The sequence below is a fragment of the Equus asinus genome, chromosome 2, assembly GCF_041296235.1.
Source record: "Equus asinus isolate D_3611 breed Donkey chromosome 2, EquAss-T2T_v2, whole genome shotgun sequence".
NCBI classification, from domain to species: domain Eukaryota; kingdom Metazoa; phylum Chordata; class Mammalia; order Perissodactyla; family Equidae; genus Equus; species Equus asinus.
In genome coordinates this window covers 176,865,264-176,888,742 of record NC_091791.1, presented here as the reverse complement: position 1 = coordinate 176,888,742, position 23,479 = coordinate 176,865,264, and the positions used below count along the sequence as shown (strand labels likewise).

Below are 23,479 nucleotides of genomic sequence, written 5' to 3'. Positions count from 1 at the left end.
GTTCCTCCAATGACTATGATGTCTACTAGTATATCCAAACAGAGCCATCTGAACTCAGGTCCTCCTGATTACTAAGACTGGTATCTCAATTTTTAGTTACTATTCTTGCCCAAATCTGACAGTAAGAACATTCTTGTTTATCGTGAGGCTTCTGGGTCAAGTGCACAGCATGCGGTATCAAATTGTGCAATCATTTGTTTGAAATAAGAAAGTGGCTTATTTTCTTATTTCTGTCTCTATCTCACATAACCATCTGGTAAAACTTAGCCCTTATATTTGAGTCCCAATCCCCACAATACTACTGAACTTAAAAGTGATCAGCATTACATGTCCCCCATAAACTCCAATCATAAATAAGCCACATTTTCAGATCTAGACTTTCGTACTCAGCTTCCCGCCTCCATCCCCACGTATCAGAAGCCCCACATGCATCACCCCAGCCTCACGCGTCTCTCATTCCAGCCACCACTGTGGCAAGCAGCTCTGCATGGGCTCTGACAGATGCCACAGACGAACTTACCTGACAACATCTCACTTCGGGCCTATACATTGTGTGCCTCTCACCTCCCACCCAAAAACTTCCATTTTGATGCCAAAGTATGAGACACTGCCAGACACCATAAGACTCTGCCAGGACTCTCTCATATAGAACTCAGAAATGCAAGTGAGTTAATATCTCCTAAGGTGAGCCTTTGGTCAACGGAAGATGGACACCATTAGATAAATTCTTCCCCTTTTCTCCCAGACATACAATCCAGAGATGGAGTTTATATAGTCCCATGCAGCTGAGCAAGCTGGCACATTTAGCAGCAGCCAGATTGACAGCACGTTTTCATACAGGCTCTCCCTCCTTTACTCCTTCCTCAGTCTGTTTTTGCACTCCCTAGTAAATTAATAGTGCACAGGGCTCTGCTTTCTGGGGAGCCTCGTTTAAGACATTCTACCACTTCAAAAATGTTTGCGGTTTGTATACTTCAAGGGAGATCCCAAAGCCCATTAAACTGGAAGCTGCCATTTCTGCTTTCTTTTCCTCAACTGAAAGCCCTCAGGGATAGCAGAATAAAACCAAAACCTTACTGTCACTGCTTCCTGTCTCACAGCCTCTCCTAACCTCTTACAAACACCAATCTCTAGAAAAAACGGTCTCAAATAAGATCTTTGTATTAGTGTCCACTATGCACTATCTTAGCTTGGCAATGTGGATGGTCTGAGGAAGAAGGACAGTGGATGCTGAGCTACTAGCTCCTTCTCTTTCTCCAGGTTGTTCATAGTCCCTTCCATCATGGCTCAAATTCAGTTCCCACAAGACTCGATCCCTTGCAAGTAAGGAGAGCAGTGCTCAACATTTCAAAGCTAAGATATGAAGCAAGATTGAAACTGTCCTATCACATTGTAAACAATGTGAGCAATCATTTCACTCCATATAACATAATTCTCAAAAGTCAAATTACTAATCATATAGGTTCTTTCTTTCTTCCTAAAAATGGAAAAAAGTAGGACTGGCCAGGTGGCACAGCGGTTAAGGTCACACGTTCCACTTTGGTGGTCCAGGTTTCGCCAGTTCAGATCTTGGGCGCAGACCTACACACGACTTATCAAGCCATGCTGTGGCAGGTGACTCAGATATAAACTAGAGGAAGGCTGGCACAGATATTAGCTCAGGGCCAATCTTCCTCAGCAAAAAAAGAGGAGGATTGGTGGCAGATGTTAGCTCAGGGCTAATCTTCCTCAAAAAAAAGGAAAAAAGCAGTATAAAACAGCCACTCAGATATAGCACAAAGATTAACTGCCACTATAATATCTTAAAACTCTCTTTCTTATTCATAGAAAAATATATATATTACATTTGCAAATTAAGTTACTCATATACTCAAAGCAAAAAATAAAGCATGCAGCTAATGTACAAGAAATTTAGCAGGAAATTTATTCATTTACTCAACTAAGTTTTACTGCACATCTACTATATACCAAGCATCAGAGAAATAAACCATGCAAGAAAGCCTCTGCTCTGTGGACGTTGTACCATCTAGTAGGGGAGATAAAAAAATTTAAGTAGATTACTCAAAAACTCTATCCTTGCAATTGCAATAAGGAGACTAAGGAGTCAGAGAAGGCATTACAGAAGAAGAAACATCAAAAGTGAGACCTGGGGGCCAGCCCTATGGCCGAGTGGTTAAGTTCACATGCTCTGCTCCAGCGGCCAGGGCCTTCACCGGTTCTGACCCTGGGCGCAGACAGGGCACCTGTCATCAGGGCATGCTGCAGTAGCATCCCACATAGCACAACCAAAGGCACTCACAACTAATATACGTACTGGGGGCTTTGGGGAGAAGGAGGAAAAAAAAAAGATTGGCAACAAATGTTAGCTCAGGTGCCAATCTTTAGAAGAAAAGCGAGACCTGATGAGTAGAAACTAGTTGTGGGAAAGGAGTGGAAGACAGTAGAGGTAGAAGGCATTTCAAGCAAAGAGAATAAAATATGTGAGGGTCCTGAGACAAGACAGAGCTTGGCATTTTTGAGAACCACAGGCCACTGCAACTGGTGTTCACTGAGTAACAAGGCAAGCTTGTTGGAATCGAGGCTGTAGACGTAGATAGAAATGGGGACCAGATCATATCGGGCTTTATAACACTGGTAATGTTACAAATGGTAATATTGATAAAGATAACATTAAAGATTTTAAATACAATAAGTTCTATCCCTTTTCATGAAATGAAAATATAATTTTAGGCTACAATTCATAACAATTTGTAGGCTAGTGAAGTTTCCAAAGTGAAAATTAGAGAAGGCTTATAGCTAAGCTTACTAAGCCTCCCAATGAAAAGTCACTATCTTCTCTCCACTCTGTAATAACTGCACTTTTAAAGAACAGATTGATTCACTGGGCTGATACCATAGATAGTACTGAAAGAAGCCTATTTGTTATGTATCCAGTATCCAATTCTTTTTTCAATTTTTTTTCATTGGGTAAAATATACATAAAATTTACCATTTAATCATTATTTAAGTGTACAGCTCAGTGGTATTAAATACATTCATAATGTTGTCCAACCATCACCACCACCCATCTCCATAAGTCTTTTCATCTAGTAAAACTGAAACTCTATATACCTGTCAAACAATCAGTCCCCATTCCCTTCCCCCAGCTCTTAGCAACCATGTCTCTATGCGGCTGACTACTCTAAGTACCTCATATAAGGAGAATCTTACAATAATTGTCGTTTTGTGACCAGCTTAATTGCACTTAGCATAATGTCCTCATGGTTCATCCAGGATATGCAAGAATTTCTTTTTTAAGGCTGAATAATATTACATTGTAGGTATATACCACATTTTGCTTATCCATTCATCCACTGACAGACACTTGGGTAGCTCGCACTTTTTAGCTCTTTGTAATAATGCCGCTATGAATATGAGTGCATAAAATCTATGCAATCTTGATGAACAAGACGTCATTTCAGCCCATTACCCTGTATGAATGCATACCACACACACAAAATCTGGAGCGGAAGTCCAGAAGGAGAGTGAAAAAGATGCTTTATTTCACCGCTTTTTTTTTCTTGGTAGCATGTCTTTAAAACTCATTTTACATCCCGCTTTCACCAAACTACTTTCCTTTTTATATGCTTTACTTTTCATTAACCTAAAAAAAAGTGTGTGTTTTGTTAAAGCAAAGTACCCAGTGAATTATTAAAGTAACTATGAATCAGCAATAATGGTGTCTACTTTAAAAAGCAAAAATTTCACAGGGCACATAAATAGAAATAGGATATTACAAAGAAAATTGCAAGCTAATCCTCCCACTACCTAACAATAGTAAGTTCTTTTAATTTTTCTCATCTGAAAGAAGATACTGAAAATGAGCTGATAATTTTGACAAACACTGAAAATGATCAAAAGGTTAGGAAATAAGAAAAAAAATCACAAGAAAGAAAAGAAAAAAGTCTTAAGGATAGCCATCTGATATAACTCAAAAAGTGAAAGAGGCTCGGGAGAACACCAGTATTTTCTTGTGGCAGGAGCTCATCAAAATACAAAGATGTATGGCCTGATTGACATACACACAGATACATCTGGTCAATACTGTTGGCTGCCATCCTGTGAAAGAAAACCAAAATTAACAAGCAGGAGCTACTAAAATTCATTTAGTTGTTCTGTGGTTAAACAGGCATTCTTCAATGACTTCACTTGCTGCAGCCCCAGGTTAAGATGGTATTTTCAGCAGAGCAGGTAAAACCCCAAAAAGAGGCTGGCTATTTCTCAGTTCAGAATTGTCAAAAGAAAAAGGAAAATGGTTCTACCATACTAAGCAGGTATTTACTTCAGGCCTATTGAATAACCGATGCAAGAAACAATGAGCCAAGAGGAAAAATAGATGGACTCTTGTTTTGATAAACTAGGACGATGGGATTATTCAAAGAGCATAAATTTTATCTCTGAGATATTTCAGAGATAAAAGCACCTAAAGCCAGAGAAAACCAAAACAACTTTTTAAGATTCCTTCAACCCCTGATCATGTCAGGAATATCACCTTGCCAGAATATTTTAGGTATAAAAGAAGTTATAAACATAATCCAGGAAAACAGCACAGAAAAAGTCATTTCTTTAACACTGTGATCATAGAATACCTCCCAGAACATTTCCCAAAGATAATCAGAGGACCTCTAGCATCAGATGAAACCCAAGGATCCACAGGACAATCACCAGAAGCAGCAAATTCTACATGAGAAGCTCTGGGAGCTCCATCCACTGGATCAGAATTTACTCATCCATGCTAACTACTTTGGTAACACCCCCGACTCTCCTTCCTGGAAGGAAACAATGGGGTGACTTCAGGACTAAGTAGAGTTCACTCTCATTCTTTATGCACTTAAATTAATCTTAGTTGCTTCCTTGTAGTTCTTACCAGAGATGAGTGCTAATATAAAAGGTCATTTGCCCAAGCTGATTTTCCACAATTTTCTACAATTTCATAAGCCTACACACATTCATTCCTGAACTTGAAAAATGCTTAACACCTTAGGACAGGGCAGAATTCGGTGAAAAGCAAAAAATTTCTCTTCCACAACAATAGAAAAGACAAGTGGATCATACTCAAAAAAAAGTTTCATATTCAATCTTTAATAAGCACTATGTCATCCTTAACAAAATTACTTGACATTTCAATTTTAGTAACCTCTCTCCACAGGCCTTAAAATTTTCCTACTTTATTAGCTAAGTATATTAAAAGACATTCTTTAGTAAAGCTAAGTAGCAATAAATTCACAAGTATTCTGAAGGTGATTTATCATCACAAAACTGAAAGAAAGCAGATATTTCTACAACGAGTCATTTGAGAAAGCTTCGTGAAAATCTTCAACATGGTCACAAAAAAGAATATTACATGAGTGAAATGTAGCAACACATTTCTATGTGCAACTATCACTGAATATTCACTTGCAATTTCAGTTGAAAACCTTTCTATGAAATAATTTCTAGGACTATAATTTGGCTTTACAGTAATATGAAATTTGCATATTATGTTATTTGGAAAGTTAAAAAAGAGAAAAATAACTGGCATTGGTTCTTTAAAAAAAAAAAAAAGGTGTATTCATGCTTAGATGATAGTTTCCCCAACTACACATGGATTTTATTCTAAATTCCATTAGGTTCCCAAAGCAACTGGTCATTTGCAGTCATTACAATGTCAACCTGTTGAGGGTTTTGTATAATACTCTTTCTACAAACCGGCTAGACTTCCTATGACCACAGTTTTGCATAATAACATAGACAAATCACTCAAGGCATTTTAAGCTGATAGAAACATACTCAGCCTAAGAAACTCAAAACTATTACAAACAAATTTTCCTTTAACTACTGCCTTTAGTTCTCTAGAGTCAAATACAAAGTTTCTCTTGGTAATCAAGGCTAAAATGTGATACAACTGCAAAAAGTGTGGCTTTTCTACAATCTCCCCAAAAAGAAAAAAGACATAAGAGAAGGTGAATAAATGTATAACCTTGCAAACCCTAACACAGAATTTTAAAATGATCAAATTGACTAAAACTACATTACCATACGTCGGATTAAATAACGAAGAGAAAGGGGTGATCCTGAAGTCCCACTGCCCCTAAGGTTGTCTAAGTGCAAGAACAGAGGAACATTTATAAAGCTGAGGTTCTGCTCACTGGTCTATCCTGCAAAATCTGAACTGCTAAAAACACATCTTTCAGTTTTTCTTTATTGTTAATTAGATAATTTCACATTGCTCTGTGTTTTCTGTAATAGAGAGTAGAAAAGGATAAATTAACATAATAAAATGTAGAAATGTCAAAATGATCCCAATTAGTATAATGGTGGCAGGTTTATCTAAGATTCAAAAAATAATTTCTAAGTTGGGCTATTAAGAATACACATTCTTTTAAGTGAATGCCTTAATCAATCAGTTTATTTCTTGGGGGACTTCAGATCAGCTTGTCAACACAAAAAAGTATTCTTTTCAGGCTTTCCAAGACTTCCAGTAGCTCATCTTTACCAGAAAGTCTATTTAATGGCAGCCAATTTGCAAACATCAAATTTAAGATTACAGCTTCAGTAAAACAAGAAGAAAGAAATTAAAGTTCACTTCAAGTATTTATGTTGGCATAGACCGAACAGACTACTTAAGAAAAGAGTGACAACAAGGGCTCCATTTTGCCATCACTCATGTGCTGCACGCACCAGTTTTCACATTACTTTAATCAAGAGACAGACATAATGAGTCTATCATTTAAAGTATGCAAATTCATTACTCCTTCTTTGTGAAAGTTTGACATTTTGGCTCATGTCACATATTTGCAAACTAAGTATGCATTCCACTAAAAGGACAAAGAACAAAGAAACTAGAGTAACCTAGCTATTTAAGTTTATATTCTCATAAAAGAAGAAAACAACTAAGTCAGTGCTTGAAATATAAGACTGCTGAGGTCACTCTTATCTTCACTAAATCTTCAAGTTTCCTACAAAATGTTAGGGAGCATCCTTATTGTCTTATAAACAATTACTCAGAACTTAACTTTCTAATTGACTCCACAAACAAAAGCAGTTTAAATAGCAAACAATGTCTAATTAACTAACTTTTAAATTTTATTTTATTTATTTATTTGAGGAAGATTAGCCCTGAGCTAACATCTGCTGCCAATCCTCCTCCTTTTGCTAAGGAAGACTGGCCCTGACCTAACATCTGTGCCCATCTTCCTCTACCTTATACGTGGGACATATATGTGTCTACAGCAAGGCTTGCCAAGCGGTGCCATGTCCGCACCCAGGATCTGAACTGGCGAACCCCGGGCCACCAAAGCAGAACATGCGAACTTAACCGCTGCACCACCGGGCTGGCCCCTAATTACCTAACTTTTAATCACAACAAAAAAAATACTTCTATCATGTACACAGATAATCCAATAGATACCCTTCAGTAAATATAGTCATTTTGTCCTAGATGCATGGAAAATAAAAAGTCCCATAAGAAACAAAAATAAATTATTCAATTTTACACTTTTATCATAATTAGAATAAATTTTAATAAACTAATTTTACATAAGCCATTTTTCAAAAAAGTTACCAGTTCCAAGTTTTCATTTTTTGATCACAGCATTTCCTTGTTCTTAAAGCTTTATATTTGATAGCTTTGTAAGAAAATGTAATGAGTAGTAAATATTAAAAATTTACTCAAAAAATTACTCTATCAGTGAAGGCTGAGGAGAGAAACTAATGTTTAGGGGTTTTCTAAAAACATACTAACACAAGTATGACAAAAACCTTACTAGAGAAAATAATTTTCATCTTTTCTAACACATACATTACACACTTTCTATTCAAAAACTCTCATACGTCCACACATCTAACATAAAGAGACAGGGGTGACAAGCTAACTTTCGCTCACCTGGCATGTGCCAGGCACTGTGCTAAATGCATGACGCTCACGGCAATCTTGGCATTGAGGGATTACTCACAGCATCCTGTCCAGTGAGGACAGTTGTTAACCCTCTAGTACATATGGCAGGGGGTGGGAGAGTTTGAGGCGCAAAGGGGATAAACAATTCACCCAAATTCACACAGTCAGTGACAGAGCTGTAATTCAAACCCAAACAGTCTGGCTCTGTATCTTACCTCAGAATGACTATATTACACTGTGTATAAAGTACACGTGGTACGCGGCACAAGGCCTGACACCCAGTGGGTACTAATAAAAGTATACGTAGTATCACACTATTTGTCTCTTCTTTACTTACTCTCTGATAATTCTGGATTTCCTTTCAGATTCATCATCTTTGGAACTGAAGGGCCATACACATCCACATCTAACAAACCAACGGCCTTTGACTGTAAGAAAACAGAATTTACCATAAGATTATTCCCACTCTTCATCAATGATAAAGCACACAGCAACAGTAAATCTGACTATAGAAAACACAACTTGCAAAATATTCCAAAATCATAACCTAACTTTCAAAGTAACAGTAAAGTAAAAGAGCATAAGTTGCTTAGGTAAGTATTTCTGGTTGGTTTATTAATTTCTTCCAGATAACTAACTAGACAAATCCCCTGCATACGCTTTACACACTCTGGTTCCATCACCCATATGTATAGTCTCAAACAGACTAAGACTTTTTGATCTAAGAACTAACAAATTACACAAACTAACAAATTAACAAATTACACAAATTATGTGCACAATGTTAAAATAATGATTTATGGGGCCAGCCCGGTGGCGCAGCGGTTAAGTGCACACGTTCCACTTCTGTGGCCCAGCGTTCGCCAGTTCAGATCCCGGGTGCAGACACAGCACTGCGTGTGTGGCAAGCCATGCTGTGGTAGGCGTCCCACATATAAAGTAGAAGAAGATGGGCACAGATGTTCACTCAGGGCCAGTCTTCCTCAGGAAAAAAAAAAAAGGAGGCTTGGCAGCAGTTAGCTCACAGCTAATCTTCTGTGCAAAAAATTAAAATAAAATAAAACAATGATTTACAATGGCAAACAAAACCCCAAGAAGACAGAGCATTAACTTTTGGAAAGGACATCTAACACACCAAACAATGCAAAATGAAAAAACAAATTACAGAAAGGAAACCATAATTAAAACAAGTGAGAAATTCTGATGCAGATCTGGTACGGAAACGCTAACGAGGACAGTGGCAGACATAATACACAGGCAATCTCTTACGTGCAAGGTGCAGTTAAACACCCAAGGTCTTCTAAAGAACTTACAAACAACTAAAACTGTTTTCTTTGATGACCCATCCAGCTGCCCAAGGGCAGAATATCCTGACTGGTCTCTTCACTAGCTGCCAGTTAATCAGCAGCTTAGCCACAGAAAGGAAAACAAAATTCATTATTCCCAAATAAGTCTTTTTTTTCCTTCTCCCCCCTCCTCTTTCTCCTTTGATAGATTAAATCAATCTGTTACTGGGTTTTCTCATACACAAGCAAAGAGAATGCTAATAGTAACTGTATGCCTTTGAGTTATGTTTCACCAAGACTTACAACTCTCCTCCCTCTCTCCCTGTACCTGGCAAGATAAAACACTAAATTTCCCAAAAAATTCTTTAAAAAACTAAACAATCCCTCATGTTCCATGTTATCTACCTATTTCCGGACACAAAGTCACTTTTTAAACCTCGCTGTCTGGTTCCTATAAATACACATAATAAGGTACATTCAACATTTATGTCCCTAACTTTCTACCGACTCAAATTGCAGTTCTAAGAGAATCATTTAATGTCCTTGTGTGACTCACAGAGACTTAAGGGACTAGGGATTAATATCTGCCTCCACCAAAATGTCAGCTTACTGTAAAATAAATGAGAAAACAGGAAGGACATTTTACCTTTAATAGAAGGGTTAGTATATAAAGTTTAGGTTTAATGCATGTAAGTATTAGCTTTAAAAAGGCAGGAACATTCAGGGCCAGCCGAGTGGTTAAGTTCGCTCGCTCCACTGCAGCGGCCCAGGGTTCCGCTGGTTTGGATCCTAGGTGCAGACGTGGCACCGCTTGTTAGGCCATGCTGAGGTGGCGTCCCACATGCTAGAACTAGAAGAACCCACAAGTAAAAGTATACAACTATGTATTGGGGGGATTTGGGCAGAAAAGGCAGGGGAAAAAAAAAAAAGATTGGCAACAGTTGTTAGCTCAGGTGCCAATCTTTAAAAAAAAAAAAGGCAGGAACATTCAATGAGAAATTCCGACCCATTTTAACTCTTTTTTAAACCACAAACAAAAGAATTTAGCTGAATTAAAATAGAATTAAATTTACTATGGATAAAAAGATTTTCAAATGAGGGAGCCTAAAACCATAAGAAACACGGATAATTGTTAATATTATCATGTAAGGGTCTGCTACTGCTGTAACCATCATCCTAGAATTTCATCTTTTCCATATTTTTTTCTCATGACACATACAAAACTAAAAACTACCGCAAAATAATAATAAATGCCAATAAAAACAAAAAATATGCCAAGATTCTTTTTCCTTGCTTTCATGTATATTTATGTTGGTTTTACAATAACTTACAAGTGTTAGGTCCCAGGTTTCATACTGATCTTCTAAAACTACGTGTCAAGTAAAATAACTTAGTTTTTCAATTTTATGTTTTGACAAAACGAGAAAACAAGTAAGTGGGTGCTTGAAATATACAGTTGGCCCTCCGAATCCATAGGTTCCGCATCTGCAGATTCAACCAACAACAGATGGAAAGACCTACAAGGGTTGCATCTATAGTGAACATGTAGTATGGACTTTTTTATTCTTGTCATTATTCCCTAAACAATACAGTATAACAACTATTTACATAGCATTTACACTCTATTAGGTATTATAAGTAATCTAGAGATGATTTAAAGTATATGGGAGGATGTGCATAGGTTATATGCAAATACTATGCCATTTTATATAAGGGACTTGAGCATCCTTGGATTTTGGTATCTATGGGGGTGGGGGTGGGTAAGTTCTGGACCCAATCCCCCTCGGACACCAAAGGACGACTGTAAGACTGCTAGGGTCAATTTTATTATCACTAGATCCTCAGGTTTCCTTCAAAATGTTATGGAGAATCTATCATCTATCTGTCCTGTCTTCTAGAAGAAAATCATGCCTGTCTAAAAGCGAAGACTTCGCATTATGGCTTATGACAAAACTGAAGATTTGCCCTAAAATTTGCTGTGGTGGGAGTGGATTTTACAGATACCTAGATGCTGCTAATAGACATTATCACGTAAGAATAAACAAGGTGGAGAGATTACAAAATTTTAGAGTTCCTCTGCTTTCTAGAGAATGGAACTAAGAATAATGGAGAATGGTCTATGTTTTAGGCTCTCTGCATACTCTCTCTAGTAGTAGTCACCAAGTCACCTAAACTTAGTACCAACACTTCCATATATCAAAAAGGAAACAGAGGAGAGGAAGGTACGAAGATCGGGAAGAAGGGAGAAAGAAGGGAGAGAGGGACAAAGGCAGGGAAAGGGGGAGGAAGAAAAGGATGGAGGGAAGTTAATCAGCAATGTTATACTAAAAACTTGGAGAAACTAGGCCTCTACAGCCAGCTTGTGGACAAACCATAATCTCTAAAAACATGCCATCCTAAATCACCCAAATAAATACCTAGATTTCCCCTGGTTATACCTCCCCATTGCTTAAATTCCTTCTGGGTACCAGGCACTCTGCTAAGCATTTTACTTATATTTTTCATTGACTCCTCATAGCAACACTGCAAGGTGGTATTATACCTACTTATGGATGAGAAAACTGAAAACTAACACTCAAAGTGACTGTTGATTTTTTTTTTTTTAGTATTCTTTCTTAGAATGAAGCAGAATGGGAAATTAAACACAAAAATACTGACCTCATAAATCTCCACCAGAACTTTAACATGATCTGACTACAAAAGACTTAGATATAGAGCAGGAGTCAGCACACTTTTCCCTAAAGGGCCAATCAATAGTAAATATTTTAGGCCTTGTGTATCATTTGATCAGAGACTACTCAACACTACCATTATAGCACCAAAGCAGCCATGGACAACATGTAAATGAAGGAGCATGACTGTGTTCCAATAAAACTTTATTTACAAAAACAGGCAGTATTTGGTCCACAGGTCATAGTTTGCCAACACTGATTCAGAGAATAAACTTTCTCATGACCAAGTTATTCAATCACCCAACAATGTAATTTTGGTAGAGCCAAGAGCAGACAGGACATAGTCACCTCTTTTAGTGTCAGAGGTGCCATCTCAGTAAAGATTTACTTCCACATCCTTAATTGGCTAGTTTTTAAAAATAACAAGGAGCACACTTTTCAGACTGTTTCACTGGGACTAAGTTAGCATGTCTTGCTTAGATTTTATATATCATGAATAAAGTCAGTGTCCAATAAATAGAAACACAAAAGCCTATATTAATTAACACACATTGCACTTGGAATTGGCATAACTACCGAACTGGTAAAATTACCATAGCTACAAAAATTAGCTTAAACGTATTTTCAAGTCTAAAATCCAATAATGCTCAAAAGATGCCAAATAAACTTCATTTGTTTTTCATAACTTACTCCATTACTTTTAAATAGGCTCCCATTTTAAATGTATAAATAGCCTTTGAATTTAAATTTTCAAACAGAAAGTTTTACACTGTAGGAAAATAAATGAGCAAGGTGGAGGCTATAAATAAACATATGCAGCTAGGTGTCTATGTTTTATGAATCCTTTCTGCCTCACTCCTCCTAAAATAATTATATTTAGTCACAAAAGCTCCAATTAGGATTTCCTCATCTTTAATTTCAGCCAGGCTCAGAAGAATAATCACTACAAAAGCCTCACCAAACATACAACAGATAAAGAAAAGGATTATTAGCAAAAATGACTATAAACCTACTATTGTAAAGTGTGATTGCCATCTTTAATGTCAGCATAAACTTAACCTAATATGTAGGTACCTAATATTACACTCTTTTTTCTGACTCTCCTACATTACTCAAAGTCTAGCAGATGACATAAAACAAGACTGATCACACCCCAAGATACTATTTAGATTTTTGGATTTGTTTCTTTACAATTCATAATACCTTGTGAAAGCTGTAAAAGGTGGCAGAATTATTCAGAGTGATTATACTGTTTCATTACTACTGCATGAAAGCTGCAATTTGAGAGCCTACAAGTTCTATTTTTTTTGTGTTGGATTTCAAAGGCACCAACAACAGTTTTGATCCTGCTTTGTTCTTCCAACAGAAATTATGCTAAAGAAGATTGTAAAGCTTCGTGACATGTTCCTTTTATCCATGTCATCTGCTAATAGAACCCATCAAAACAATATCTTAGAGTGGTCCCACACCCCATTATTTGTAAGTAAACATTCATGTAAGACTAAGACGTACCTAAAGGTTGTCCTTGCCATAGGAGAATCCAGTTAAGAATCCCATGATTCCCTGCACATTATATTCCATTTAATCGTTAACCGGGGTTCACCTGGGACTTAGTCAATTTAAAGTTGAATCAAGCCTCCTCTTCTTTCTGCCTAGCTTTAAGTCAAGCTGCTATTCATAAGAGTTTTAATCTCTTAGAAGAGAAAAAATATGTTTCTTAATTCTATTAGCTAAGATTAAATAAGAATCTGATTGTCAGAACAAGATGGACAAGGTGATAAGAGAATAATTTCCTACTGTTTATCAAAGGACTGTCTAAAGCTTCAAGTTCAGTCAAGAAAGAAAGATGAACAAGGGCAACATAAAGGAAAAAATTCACCTGGCTGGATAGAGCACAAACAGAGAAGAGCTCGTGGAAAGTACAGAGGAATCCCAAATGATAAACTAAGCACTTGCAAAAGAGCTGAAAAAGTAGAAATGGAAGAGAAATCACAGATTTCAAATTAATGACTATTTTAGAGCAAAAAGAAACCTAAGAGATCATCTTAGTCTTCTGTCCACTTTTTAGCGATGAATCAACAGGCCCACAGATAATGCCACAGCTGGGCCTAGGATCCAAATCTCTCTGCAACATACCATAATGCCTAACTGCTAACAATCACTAGCCACTCTCCTTTATCTCTCTCATCTCATCCCCTCCCATTTTCCCCCTTTTCACTCCACTCCAGACACACGACCCCCTGCAGTGTCTTTAACACACCAGGCATGCACCTGCCTTAGGACTTTGGGAGTTATTGTTCCTTCAGCCAAGAATCCTGTTCCCTCAGGTATCCTTCTGGTTCTCTGCATCACTTCCTTCAAGTCTTGATTCAAACAGCACCATGTAGTCAGGCCTTCACTGGCCACTCTACCTAAAACGGCAACTTCCTCATCATTACACTGGACATTTGCTATTCCCCCCACTTCTTTTTCTTTCTTCTTAGCAACTATATCAATGTTAAATACTATATATTTACTTATTTATCTTGTTTATTGTGTCTCCCCCACTAGAATGTTAATCCCATTAGGGTAAGGACTTTTGTATGTTTTGTTGACTACTGTACCCACAAGCTAGAACAGTAGGTAGTCATGGAGAAACCTTGTTTCGTTCCAAGAAATTCTGATTCAAGAGGTCTCAATTGGGGTCCAACAAACTGCACTGGTAACACTCTAGGGTATAAGATGACCACAGTGTAAAAAGAACAATATAGATAATAGTGGAAAGACAGAAAGAAAAATTTGCTATAAGGAGCCCAAGCCTTGAGACCAGCAGGATCATGGTAACAGAAATCTACAGTAATCAACAGAAACATTCAAGAGTTTGGGGGTTTTTTAAATGATAAAAATGTGGTTAACATTCTGCCATATGGGTGAATAGTCAGCCACATATTGCTTGGGACATATGTATACAAAAATTTATTCGTTGTTTATCTGAAATTCAAATTTAATTGAGTGGATGTCCTACATTTTTATTTGTTAAATCTAGAAATCTACCCCAGCATTTCTTCTCAACAGTACAGTGGGAATGATTCAGTTGAAACATAAGTCAGATCATGTCTGCTCAAAACTCTTCATTGCCACCCCCTCCCCTACTTCACTCACATAAAAGCCAAAGTCCTTACAACAATTCACCAGACCCCACATAATTTATCCAGTTCCCCACACCCCTGCCTCCCAACACTGTTAATTTTTGTTGCCTGTTACTCCAGTCCGCTTCTTACTCCAGAAGCAACAGTGGCCTTTACCATCCCTTGACTAGTAAGCTAAACACTCTCCCACGTGTTAGCCTTTGAACTGGCTTCCCTTTTGCCTGACACAATCTTCCCTCAGATAGCCACAAAGACTACCCTCTCATCTCCTTCAAGTCTCTGCTCAAATGTCGCCTTTTCAATGGGGTCTACTCTATTTTAAATTGCAAACCGACCCTCACCCTCAAGCACTTCCCCTACCCCTTATGCCAGACTACTTTGATCACTTTCTAACATACTATTTAACTTATTTAATTATGATGTTTATTATCTATTTATTGTAAACTCTATAAGGGTAGGGATTTCCCTAAGCACTTAAAACAGTAAGCATTAAATAAATATTTGTTAAATGAATGAATGAATGGATGAATAAACTAATGAATGAATGAACAAACCTCCATTTGTTCCTCTTTAGAGTATCAGATTGGTTACTATATGATCCCAAAAGTCTCTCTTAAGCTTTAACATTCTAGGATTTCATGAAATTCCCTTTCCTAATACTTCTACACTAACATTTTAAGTTATAGGATCCAAAACTAGATAATGTACGCAAGGTTAAAAATATTCTAGTGTTAAAGAAAGGGTCATAAATTTCCTTACAGTCTACTCCTAACCACCACTTTTCCCCAAGAAAATCCAATGTCATCTTCATTTTTCTATTGATCTTAACTCCAGAAAACTGGGGTTTCATGGAAGAAGATCTAGTGCAAAGAATGGCTATGGTGTGCTGCTGTAAGAAAATACGAGAGTACATGACCTAAATCTTTGAAAATTAACGCCACAACATGGCATTAAAGGGCTCACTAAAAAGAGGGCAATTTTTAAACTTGCTCCCTAGCAAGATTAGGTTCAACAGGATTTCAAATATAAAAAAGCTTTGTTGCATTTTTTTCCTTTCCAGAGCAGGATAAGCAACATCTTCTTTAAGAAGAAGCACTTTCCTCAAGTTCCAGATTTTCATCTATAAGAACAGGGAAAATAAATCAGGGATAAAACAACTAAGATTAAGAAAAGAAACACCTTAAATCTTTGGGCTGTATAATTAAAGAAAACAGAAGTATCTATGCCCTTAGCAATAAAGTCTTCAAAATCAGAGAAAAATTAGAAAGCTTTCTATTGCCATGATATGCATAAAATGCAGAAAAAGATACTTCTAGACACCTCTAAAAATAACAGTCATCTTATTTGTGACATCAACCAGCCACTTTTTCACCAGAATCCAGGCCTATGGACCTAGAAACCCCACCAAACAAGAATCTTTCCCAAACCAGATAAAGCACTGCAGCAAAAGCACTGAAAAGCACCTCGACTCCAGAATGCCCTGCACTAACTGCAGCGCAGGGAAGAGCACTGACAGCTCTAACAGCAGCTCTTCCAGAGAAAAGCAACGCAGCAATCACAGGAATCGGACGAGAACAGAGCACTCGATCCACCCTCCAGCCTCAAAATCACAGGGGCCAAGCAGCTGGCTTTAAAACCCACACCTTCATATGCCCTCTGCTCTATTCCCTCAGTGACCCTTCCAACACTGCCTGGCTGAGGATTAAGGGCCCTCCTTATTCCTCAAGGACATGTGATGGGGGAAATAACTTACTGAGAAAAAAAAATGAGAGAGTAAAAATGAATTGGTGAAAGCCAAGTTAGGGAGGAGGAGGGAAAATAATTAAGAAAAAAAGATAGATTGCTCTGTGTGAAAAATGTGGATAACTTCTTACTGGACAGAATCAGATCATGAAAATCAAAGGATGTGCAATAGTTTTGCCATCAATATGTTATAAAAGAAATGAAAGTAAGGAAGAATAAACTAAATGTAAAATTAGGGTAACTGTTCTCTCACTCATAATCGACTCTGGCAATTTCCATGAACAAAGTGAGAGAATGAATTCCTGGCAGCAAGCTGCACTTTACCAAAAGAAATGTAAAAGGTAGGTCAAAGGGTCCTGAGGAGGAAACAACTGGCCAACAGCTTCTTTAGAGCTGTGTGAAACAAAATTGCTACTGCTTCTAATTGGAAATCTCAAAGCATGTGGTGCATAATGCTTTCTACTTAAAACCATACAGAAAATAGAGGGGAAAATAGAGAGGGAAAGCAGCTTATGGCTTTTTACCTATCTGAAGATTATCTTATAAAAGAGTATTTTTATTTTATCATGTTGAGTGATTGTGGTGCGTATGTCTATGTGCTTATGGAGGAGGAGGAAGAGCAAGTAAGAAAAAACTAACAGAAGATTGGCTTTAGGATCTAGTTTAATGCACTGCCACTCCTCTGCTACACAATTCATTAAAAAAAAAACTGCCTTATCTTTCATTTTAATATTTAACATTAAGTTCCTTATTCAGTGCACTGAATTAGTCTTTTTTTTTTTTTTTTTGAGGAAGATTAGTCCTAAGCTAACATCTGCTGCCAATCCTCCTCTTTTTGCTGAGGAAGACTGGCCCTGAGCTAACACCTGTGCCCATCTTCCTCTACTTTATATGTGGGACTCCTGCCACAGAATGGCTTGACAAGCAGTGCCTAGGTCCAGACCCAGGATCCGAACCTGCGAACCCCAGGCCGCCAAAGCGGAACATGCGAACTTAACTGCTGTGCCAGCGGGCCGGCCCCTAAAAATGTTTTTTGATAAATGAAAATCAATGTTACTTAATACCATATGAATCACATAAGATATAACTATTTTAGGATTATTTTAAATAACTAACATATTAAAGGCAGAGTAGAATGCATGAAGAAGCTATCTAGGATTTGCATCACTAAACAGATGGATGATTGTGGATAAGTTACTAACCTCACCAAACTTGTTTTCTTACCTATAAAATACAGATTAAGAAAATACTTACCTTACAGGACTTTTATGAGATTATAGAGCAGTTTGAACTTGTGAAACTTAAAGAATAGCTAAAGTTATACTATAGTACTATATGCCGGGCATTTCCTAAACACTTTACGTATGTTAGCTTATTTAATCCTCACAACAACCTTATGAGGTAGGTATACAGTAGCAGTCAAGGAAGAAACCAAGGCACAGATTGGTTAGTAATTTCCCTAAAGTCAGGCAGCTGCAAGTGCAGGAACTGGGGTAGGAACCCAGGCAGGAGGCCTTCAGAGTCCACAGGCAACCACACAATGTGCGGCCTCTCTCCAAAGAGACAAAGTACAAATTCCTAGCGCAAAGTAAATACTCAATGTTAGTGTCTTTTCTCCCTTTCACCAAGACCTCTTCATACACTGAAACAGGAAAAATAATCATTCAATCTCAGCAAGTAGTTATTTACCACACTAGACAACCACGCAAAATAACATCCTAATTATTAACCCAAGCAACTACATAACATAAGCTTTCAGAATAACAAAATGATCCAATCATGTCTAGTTTAAGACTTTATATGAGATTAATGTGAAAAATAGCCTCTACTAAATATTAAGTAACACATTTCACAGAAATTGGTTTTAGGGTTTTTGGTATATTAGCCTATTTTTAAGTTATATACTTACATAGATTACACAGAACAGACACAGCCAAAAATACAGTTAAGAAAATAAAGGCTCATATGTTCAAACCTAGAAGATATTTTCTGGGCTAAAAGGAAATCATCAATTGATTACAATGGACTAGGCATGGGGCCAGCCTGGTGGCACAGCAGTTAAGTGCACACGTTCCACTTCGGCGGCCCAGGGTTCGCCAGTTCAGATCCTGGATGCGAACATGGCACCGCTTGGCACGCCATGCTGTGGTAGGTGTCCCACATATAAAGTAGAGGAAGATGGGTATGGATGTTAGCTCAGGGCCAGTCTTCCTCAACAAAAAGAGGAGGATTGGCAGCAGTTAGCTCAGGGCTAATCTTCCTTAAAAAAAAATGGACTAGGCAACATGAGAAAAAAATTCATTATATTCTACTTAGTTTCTTTTTCTTGTAGCTGTATTTAAATGTGTTTCTTTGCCAAATTAAATGCATGGTATTTAACTACAGGCAAACATACATCAAAAGAGCCAGGTACTGGGGCTGGCCCCGTGGCCGAGTGGTTAAGTTCACCCGCTCCGCTGCAGGCGGCCCAGTATTTCGTTGGTTCGAATCCTGGAAGCGGACATGGCACTGCTCATCAAACCACGCTGAGGCAGCATCCCACATGCCACAACTAGAAGGACCCACAACGAAGAATATACAACTATGTACCGGGGGGCTTTGGGGAGAAAAAGGAAAAAAATAAAATCATTAAAAAAAAAAAGAGCCAGGTACTGAATCCTTACTATGAGCCCGTCATTATGCTAGACATACATGTTACATATCTATCTCTATATTTCACAAAGCACAGTAAAAGCTATTATTATTATTATTATTATTACACATTTCACAGCTGAGGGACTGGAGCTCTGAGAGGTCCAGTGCCTTGCCCACGTTCACACAGTTAATAAGAGTTGGGATTCAAATTCAGGTTTGCCTGCAACAAACGTCCACGCTTTTCCTAACAAATATAGCCAGCCTAGCTGTGTATCAGAATTACCTGAATCTGAATCACCTGGGGAGCTTGCTAACAAAATTGATGGTCAAGTCCCAGATCTAAAAATAATAAATTCCCAGAGATCCTGATTTATTTAACAAGGTCCCCAGGTGATTCTTATGCGGCAAGCTGACACTGGTCCTAGCAGCAGGGCCTAAATACCACCACCATACTTCCTCCAACTGCCTCCTCCATGTCCGATTAGGTTTACTGATGAGAAGGTGAGATTACAGGTCCTAGGCATTGAGTTTTAGATTCAATAAGTGTTATTAATAGATTCAGAACCCAATTCAATTTTACAATGCGGAATACACTTTGGTAAATGACATCACCATCTTTTCAAATTCACCACCAAAACCTGGAGTCATCTTTAACTTCTCTTCCCCTTCTAATCTTTCTCTTAAATCTGTCGCTTCTTTTGTCTTTTTACTACTAACTAGAGGATATTAGCATCTGCAGACAGTACTGGTTGCTGCCCCCTGGGAACTCCTACCTCCACCCCTTCTTTTCACAGGCAGAGCTCACCTCCCACTATAGAGGAGGAAAATGTCAGATTTCCCACTTTCCCAGCCTCCTTTGCAGCCAAGTCACAGTCATGAGATCTAGCCGTGGTCAGTGAAGCTAGGGAGTGCCTGGTGAAAGTTTTCTTCCCTAATAAAAAATAAGAAGCACTCCCTTTTTCTTCCTCTTTGTGATTGTGACCATAAGGATTAAGCCAAGAGAAATGCAGAAATGCCACCCTAGAGCCCGATATAGTTGGGCTGCTTTTTAACCAACTCTTTAACTTCTGGATTTCTTGTTACGTGAAATAATAAACTCTTATTTTGAAGCCAATTTTAGTTAATAAGTCAGCTCTCTGTCTGGCTATCGCAACAGCCTCCCTCACTCACCCCCAATCTGTCTCTAATTTGGTTCTTCAAAACCTCTATAAATTTTACCTTTGAAAAGCACAGATTTTATCATGAACTGTACACCAGGAGAAAACCTTCTAATGTATCCCACCGATTACAGGACAAAATCCAAACTCCTTTACATGTCATACGCATCCAGTCTCTCTTCAGCTGAATTCGCCACAAACCCTTGTCCCAGTACACCATACACTATAGCCGTACAGGCTTCTTCTCATTCCAAACACCTTATAATTTCCTGCTCACATAGTTCCTTCCACCTAGAACTCTCTTCTTTTCTGCTATTTTTCTACCTGCCAAAATTCCACCTAGCCTTCAAATTACTGCTTCTGCTTAAAAGTGGAATTAATTTCTCTCCACTCTGGTATTAACATACTGTTTACACCCACCAACTGCTGCACTTGCCACATTCTTTCTTATATGTAAATAAATATGTGCATCTCTCTCCCACAAGGCTGGAGGCTTTGTGAAGGTAGCACTGGTGAGCAAACACAGCATCTGGTACAAGATGGTCCTTGGATTGTTCAACTGAATTTGTCCATAAACACTTAGACATTCTAAACTATGTTGAGACATTATCAACTATGTTGTTTAGAAGCCAAAAGGGACAAAGATTATATATTAAAGGGAAAGAAAAACCATGACAAAAATATTTGGGTTCTTTGTGAAAATCATTTTTGTGGAACCTCAAAACCTTTTTGAACTTCAGGTGCAAAATAAAATGTTTTAACTGTTAATTGCTAAATGAGAACCAGAAAGACAATGTAATGCCTTAGAAAATGCTCAAAATACTTACCTATATATGCCAACTCATCTCTACTTTATTATGATTAAAACGACTTCTTAAATTCTATGCCAGCCAGTAAACTGCCCAGCTTCAATCTCATTATCATTTTAGTCCAACAGAAATACTGTTGGGAAACGCAATTCAAAACCACAATGAGAAACCACTTTACACCCATGAGGATGACTATAATCAAAAAGGCAGAAAATAAGTATTGGCAAGGATGAGAAAAAACTGGAATCTTCATATATTGCTGGTAGGAACGTAAAACGGTACAGCCGCTTTGGAAAACAGTTTGGTAGTTCCTCAAATGGTTAAACTGAGAGTTCTCCCATGACCCAGCAATTCTACTGCCAGGTATAGCCTCAAAAGAACTGAAAACATATGTCCACATAAAAACTTCCACACGAATATTCATAGCAGCATTATTCATAATAGCCAAAAAGTGAAAACAATTCAAATGTCCATCAACTGATGAAATGAATAAAATGTGGTCTATCCATATAATGGAACATTACTCAGCAATAAAGAGAAATGAAGAACTGAAACATGCTACAACATAGATGAACCTTGAAAATATTATGGTAAGTTAAAGAAGCCAGTCACAAAAGACCATACATTGTATGATTCCATTTATATGAAATGTCCAAAATAGGCACATCGATAGAGACAGAAAGTAAATTAGTGGTTGCCTAGGGCTGGGGTACACGGGGAGATTGAGAGATGATAGCTAAGGGAGGCAGAGTTTCTTCCTGAGGTCATGAAAAGGCTCTAACATTGATGGTGCTAGATCCAGATCCACAATTCTGTGAATACATTAAGAGCCACTGAACTGTACACTTCAAATAAATGAATTGTATAGTGTGTGAATTATATCTCAATAAAACCATTTTAAAAACTGCTGGGAATCCAGTCAATTATAACAATTAGCAAGCCTTAAGCAAAGACATAGATTACTTATTAGCAGGTAAAACAGTATAGACTAAAAAGTATTGTGCTTTTCTATCTTGACCAAAAGTGACTGGAAAAGCTCAACAGATTTGCTGAATTTTCACAATCAGGGGCAATTCTACTGTATTCCAAACTTGAAAATATGTATATTATTTTTAAAATGCATTGGGAAACTGTATCCGACATTAACTCAGATGTATAATCAAGAAACCTGGAATGGAGGTCATCCCTGACTCCTTCCTCTCCTCCCTCATATCCAATCCATCATCAAGACCTACCAGTTTTACCTCCTCCTCCATTTCCACTGCCAACACCCTAGCCCAAGACATCACCATGTGCTCCCGCTTAGGTCACTGTAATAGCCTATACTGGTCTCCGGCGCCCATTCTAACATCCCCTCCATTCTCCATGCAACAGAGAAGTAATTTTTAAGCAGATGTGATCATGTCTATCCCCTGCTTAAAACTGCTTCCCATTACCCTTAGGATAAATTCTAAAATTCTTAACATGGTCTCCAAGGCTGCTACCCTCCCTCTCACACTGACTGCCACCTCATTGGCCTTCTTTCCAGTCCTCCACCTCCCCATGCTCCTTTCCATTCAGGGTTTTCTGGCACAAAGGTCTTTGTTCTCCAGGAGTTTTCATTCTAATGGGGGTGGGGTGAGACATGGAGTGAGAAGATTAAATAAATAAATAAGAACTCAGATGATAATTATTACCAAGAAAAAAATAAAACAGAGTAATGTAATGTGACAGAGGGTACTGGTGGTATAGAAAGGCAGATGTGACCAATACTACTCGCTTGGGGAAGTCTTGCCTCAACCCTCAGGTTAGGATCAGTATCCTGTTACATGTTCTCCTGACAAAAGGATTTCTCCTTTGTGGCACTTATCACAGATGTAAATAAACAACTTGGACTGTCTTATTCTCCACTCTATCCAAAATTCCTACCACAGTGTCTGATTTATAGCAGGTAGTTAATAAACACACTTTAAAGGAATGCCTTGGGTTCTCCAGTTTCACAAACTGAATCATAAAACCACGGGCCATGTGATCAGCTAACCTATGTCAGAGCCAAAACCAAGAGTCACCAAGAGAAACAGGAGAGCTTGTCTGTCCCACCCCTGCTCCATGAGCCTCAGCACTTCCCACTCTGCCACCTTGGATTTACTACTTGG

The 23,479-nt window shown here is 38.0% G+C and overlaps 1 protein-coding gene across 5 annotated transcripts in view; it reads right to left on the bottom strand.

Annotated features, from left to right (window-relative positions):
• NUBPL (NUBP iron-sulfur cluster assembly factor, mitochondrial) overlaps positions 1–23,479 on the bottom strand; it is a 252,602-nt gene that overhangs the window by 208,053 nt on the left and 21,070 nt on the right. For all 5 annotated transcript variants that reach the window (XR_011501541.1, XR_011501542.1, XM_044765455.2 and 2 more), the window contains exon 4: positions 8,253–8,343. Coding sequence is in view for 3 of the 5 variants with exons in the window: in XM_044765455.2 (XP_044621390.1) it covers positions 8,253–8,343 (91 nt within the window). In the remaining 2 variants the exon portion in view is untranslated. The remainder of the gene's footprint in view (positions 1–8,252; positions 8,344–23,479) is intronic.